The sequence below is a fragment of the Formica exsecta genome, unplaced genomic scaffold (genome assembly GCF_003651465.1).
Source record: "Formica exsecta isolate Colony F162 unplaced genomic scaffold, ASM365146v1 scaffold2177, whole genome shotgun sequence".
Classification (NCBI taxonomy): domain Eukaryota; kingdom Metazoa; phylum Arthropoda; class Insecta; order Hymenoptera; family Formicidae; genus Formica; species Formica exsecta.
In genome coordinates, this window is record NW_021849474.1 from 9310 (window position 1) to 13146 (window position 3837).

The following is a 3837-nucleotide window of genomic DNA, read 5'->3' on the forward strand; positions in this document are numbered from 1 at the left end:
TAATTATAACTTATGAAATCGTATAATTTCGGATTGAGGTGGATGTATATCACCCAATATTAACCTGCCTGAAGCGTACTAAATTCGATTTGACTATTTTCAATCGGTTTTAATACCGCATTTTCGGTGCAGAAATCCCGATCGATTCGGATTACATTTTTTTAAATCCGTTTTAATCGACCATTTTCGGCAGGGTAACATTTAACGAAGATAACAAAAATATTATACAAAATATAAGTTATTTTATACGTACAAGAATTATCTTAAAAAAATTATTTTGTTTTCTAGAATCGTTTTATCGAGATTTACTTTAATAATACATTTATATGCGGGACGTATTAATGAATTTACAATTGTGGACGTAGCACGGACTCACACCAAACGGTGGTTTACCATGCCATCGAAAGTGGACGTGGCTATGTAGTTCCAAGCGGCTGTAAAATGGACGTAGAGGCGCTGCTGTACGGGACCGAAAAGCTATCGTACGGAAAACGCCGGGATGGCCGCTCTCATGCTTCTCTCTGGTACGCACTACACATGCACCGCCGCCATTTTGTTGTAAGGTGTCATGGCCGAATCCGGAAATCCGGCCGGCCACAAGCCACAGCTGTTTTGACGAAGTTAGCGATCTAGTAGTAGTATAGATATCTGTGCCCCCAGCTATAAAGAACAGACTCTATGTTTATAGTTATCTTGCACGATCTGTCGAAAGAAAACTGGTTGTGTGCTTATAATATCATCAAATATCATTTGATATCATCCCGATATCCTGTGAAGATCTATACATCAACGAAATACCTGGTAAAATTACACAGGTTTTGTTGTTTTATGGATTTGACATTTACATGCGCATCCTTGACTAAAAAATTATTTAACAATATGTAATACATATATTAAATAAAGCGAAAAAAATATTGATAAATTTTTTTGACGAAAAACTGCAAAGAATGTAATCTCAAATATCTTCATATGTAATTTTAAAGTAACTCATAAATTACATATAACCTAATTTCAAATATTTGAAGTTATTTTGTGCGGGATAATATTTTAGATTGGAAACATTACACCAAAAAAAAATTCGAAATTCTTAGGAAATTAAAAAATATATGTGCTATATTATATATGAATCAAGTGATAATAAAAATCATCAAATAATAAAAAGGCTTTAGGATACAGTGCGAATAATCAGCATATGGTAATACATTTACAACTATATGTGTTGTAATTTTAGTATAAATTAAAGTGCATCTTCTAAGATATTTTATTTCTTCATGTATATATCTATCTTCTATTATTAATTTTGTATTTTTCTTTTAATGTATATGATTTAGTGTATTTACATTTTTATTATATTGATTTAAAATGAACAATTTGTTATAGCATTTCATGATCATGGAGTGGTTATTTGGCAAGCGTATCACTCCTGAGGAAATGCTCAGAAAGAACCAAAGAGCGTTGAACAAAGCAATGCGAGATTTAGACAGAGAAAAAGTAAGAATGGAACAACAGGAAAAAAAAATTATAGCTGATATAAAGAAACTCGCAAAGGATGGACAAATGGTAATCTAACTTTTATTTTGTTATATAATTATTTAATATCATTTTGATTTTTTTTCAAATTGTAGGATGCTGTGAAAATTATGGCTAAAGATCTAGTTAGGACAAGGCGTTATGTAAAAAAGTTTATGCTGATGAAAGCAAATATTCAAGCAGTGTCCCTAAAAATACAAACCTTACGTTCTCAAAATACAATGGCACAAGCTATGAAAGGGGTGACTAAAGCGATGCAAAATATGAATAAGTGAGTATATCATTTACCAAATACCAATGTATCAACATGTGTGTCATATATTTTTATCACATTATTTATTTTGTATCACTTATATAATTTGTTTATATTTATATAACATTATTAAAGTATTTATTACACATACACATACACTATTTTTATATTCCCAATATTATTACATATAATCTGATCTGCAATTTTTATTTTATTTTTACAGACAATTAAACTTACCTCAAATACAAAAAATATTACAAGAATTTGAAAAGCAATCGGAGATTATGGATATGAAGGAAGAAATAATGAATGATGCAATAGATGATGCAATGGAGGATGAAGGAGATGAAGAAGAAAGGTTATTAATCACAGATTTTATTATACATAAATATTCCTTGTGTCTAAATTGTCACATAATAAAGAATTATTGAACATTTATCAATTAATTGTAGATTAAGAATTATTTATAGGTAATATTTATTATATTATTAAAAAGTGATATATCTATTAATCTTATTTTTACAGTGATGCCATAGTTGCCCAGGTATTGGACGAATTAGGTCTACAGTTGACAGATCAACTCTCTGGACTACCGCAAGCATCTGGATCACTAAGTGTAGCTGGTTCGAAGCAGCCAATTGCTACTGCAGCAGGCAATGAGGAAGGAGGCAATCTTGCGGACGCTGACGCGGATTTACAAGCTCGACTCGAGAATTTGCGACGTGAATAAGTCGACACTTAAAAATAATATTAACTAAGATATTTTAGTTAAATATTATAGTTAAATAATGTACAAAAAATGTAAAAAGAATTGGCTTTATACTGAACATTAGCTTTAAAAGAGTAGCACTAACTAAGTGCTCAAATGCTTGTGTATACTTAATATAAGTATAAATTTAAAACAAATGTCTCAATTGTTTATATACAATTTTTGTTGAATAATTGAGCTTTATATTTTATACGCTTGAATTTTATAACTGCTTCTATAGCGAACATTCTCTATAAATATATAAGTTTCTAATACAGATACATGCAAAAAAAAGCTGTATAATAAAATATATAATATAATAACATGTTTATTCCCATGTTCAATCAATATTCAATCTTTCTTTTTTAACATAACATATCTTACATTTTCTAATTTGTTTTATATTTTGAGAATATTTTCTATCCGTCTCCTTCCTATATATACAGGGTGTCCCAAAGCACCCTTGACAACGCTCGTGAGTAGGTAGAGCACAGTAAACTGAACAGAAAAGTCCTGTACCATTTTTTTATATAACGCGTAATAAAGGAGTTATTATTGAGTAAAGTCTGGCCAATCAGCGCCGATTTTTAGCCGAACGCATGTCTGTGAGCCGCCCGCCTGACCTACATGAAGCTAGCCGGAAGAAATTATTAAATATGATTATTTTTAATTTTTCTGAATGTAGCAAATATACCAATGTTACGTTTGTAAATTGATAAACTTTTTAATTACATGCAAAATAAGTTTTTTTTATAATTGTAGTGCGCATGTGCAAAGTATACTCAGGGCTCCTGCCCACGGAAAGCGCGTTGCTATACCAATGTTACGTTTGTGAATTGATAAATTTTTTAATTACATGCAAAATAAGTTTTTTTTATAATATAACATAAAATGAACATGAAATAGTATAAACATTGAGGAAAGGTATTCAAATGTAAACACAAAGCAATATTTCCGCGACCTGCTAACATCAATGTGTACACGTGAAAGTTGAAAATATATGTCTTGAAAATGTATTTTTAGCAGATTCATTTATTTATGTGTAGTAAATCAAACGCATGGGCCGGGGGAAGAGGAAAAGGTAAAACTTAAAAGTTTGAAATATACCAAAGTACATGCATGGATGGAGAATACGTAGTCTGATACGGGCTTTATGATTATGCGTTTATGCAAAAGTGTGTGCTCTTCGCTTAAATACATAACACATACGTCCCATAAATAATATATACGGGTAGAAGAAAAGAATCAAGCGGCAGGTATCACGTTGTAACGGTCAAATACTTGAGAGCGATAAATATCTATCCGG

General features: G+C 30.9%; 1 protein-coding gene across 2 annotated transcripts; it reads left to right on the forward strand.

The window, feature by feature from the left end:
- Positions 1-558: 558 nt before the first annotated feature.
- LOC115235270 (charged multivesicular body protein 2a-like) lies at positions 559-2860 on the forward strand. 2 transcript variants are annotated; one of them, XM_029806931.1, is made up of 6 exons: positions 615-801; positions 1052-1195; positions 1381-1560; positions 1626-1801; positions 2007-2141; positions 2309-2692. In XM_029806931.1, exons 2-6 carry the CDS (start codon positions 1193-1195, stop codon positions 2511-2513), a joined length of 699 nt encoding a protein of 232 aa, XP_029662791.1. In that variant the 5' UTR covers positions 615-801; positions 1052-1192; the 3' UTR covers positions 2514-2692. The 2 variants fall into 2 exon arrangements, with proteins under 2 accessions (XP_029662790.1, XP_029662791.1); XM_029806930.1 differs by lacking the exon at positions 1052-1195 and having other exon boundaries at positions 559-801; positions 2309-2860.
- The last annotated feature ends 977 nt before the right edge of the window (positions 2861-3837 follow it).

Bases quoted from the DNA above. Each gene is read 5' to 3' on its own strand.
- LOC115235270 (XM_029806930.1), top strand. From the start codon at position 679: ATGTTTATAGTTATCTTGCACGATCTGTCGAAAGAAAACTGGTTGTGT. The intron at 802-1,380 runs GTAAAATTACAC...AATTTGTTATAG, and splicing joins ATACATCAACGAAATACCTG to CATTTCATGATCATGGAGTG. The intron at 2,142-2,308 runs GTTATTAATCAC...TTATTTTTACAG, and splicing joins GAAGGAGATGAAGAAGAAAG to TGATGCCATAGTTGCCCAGG.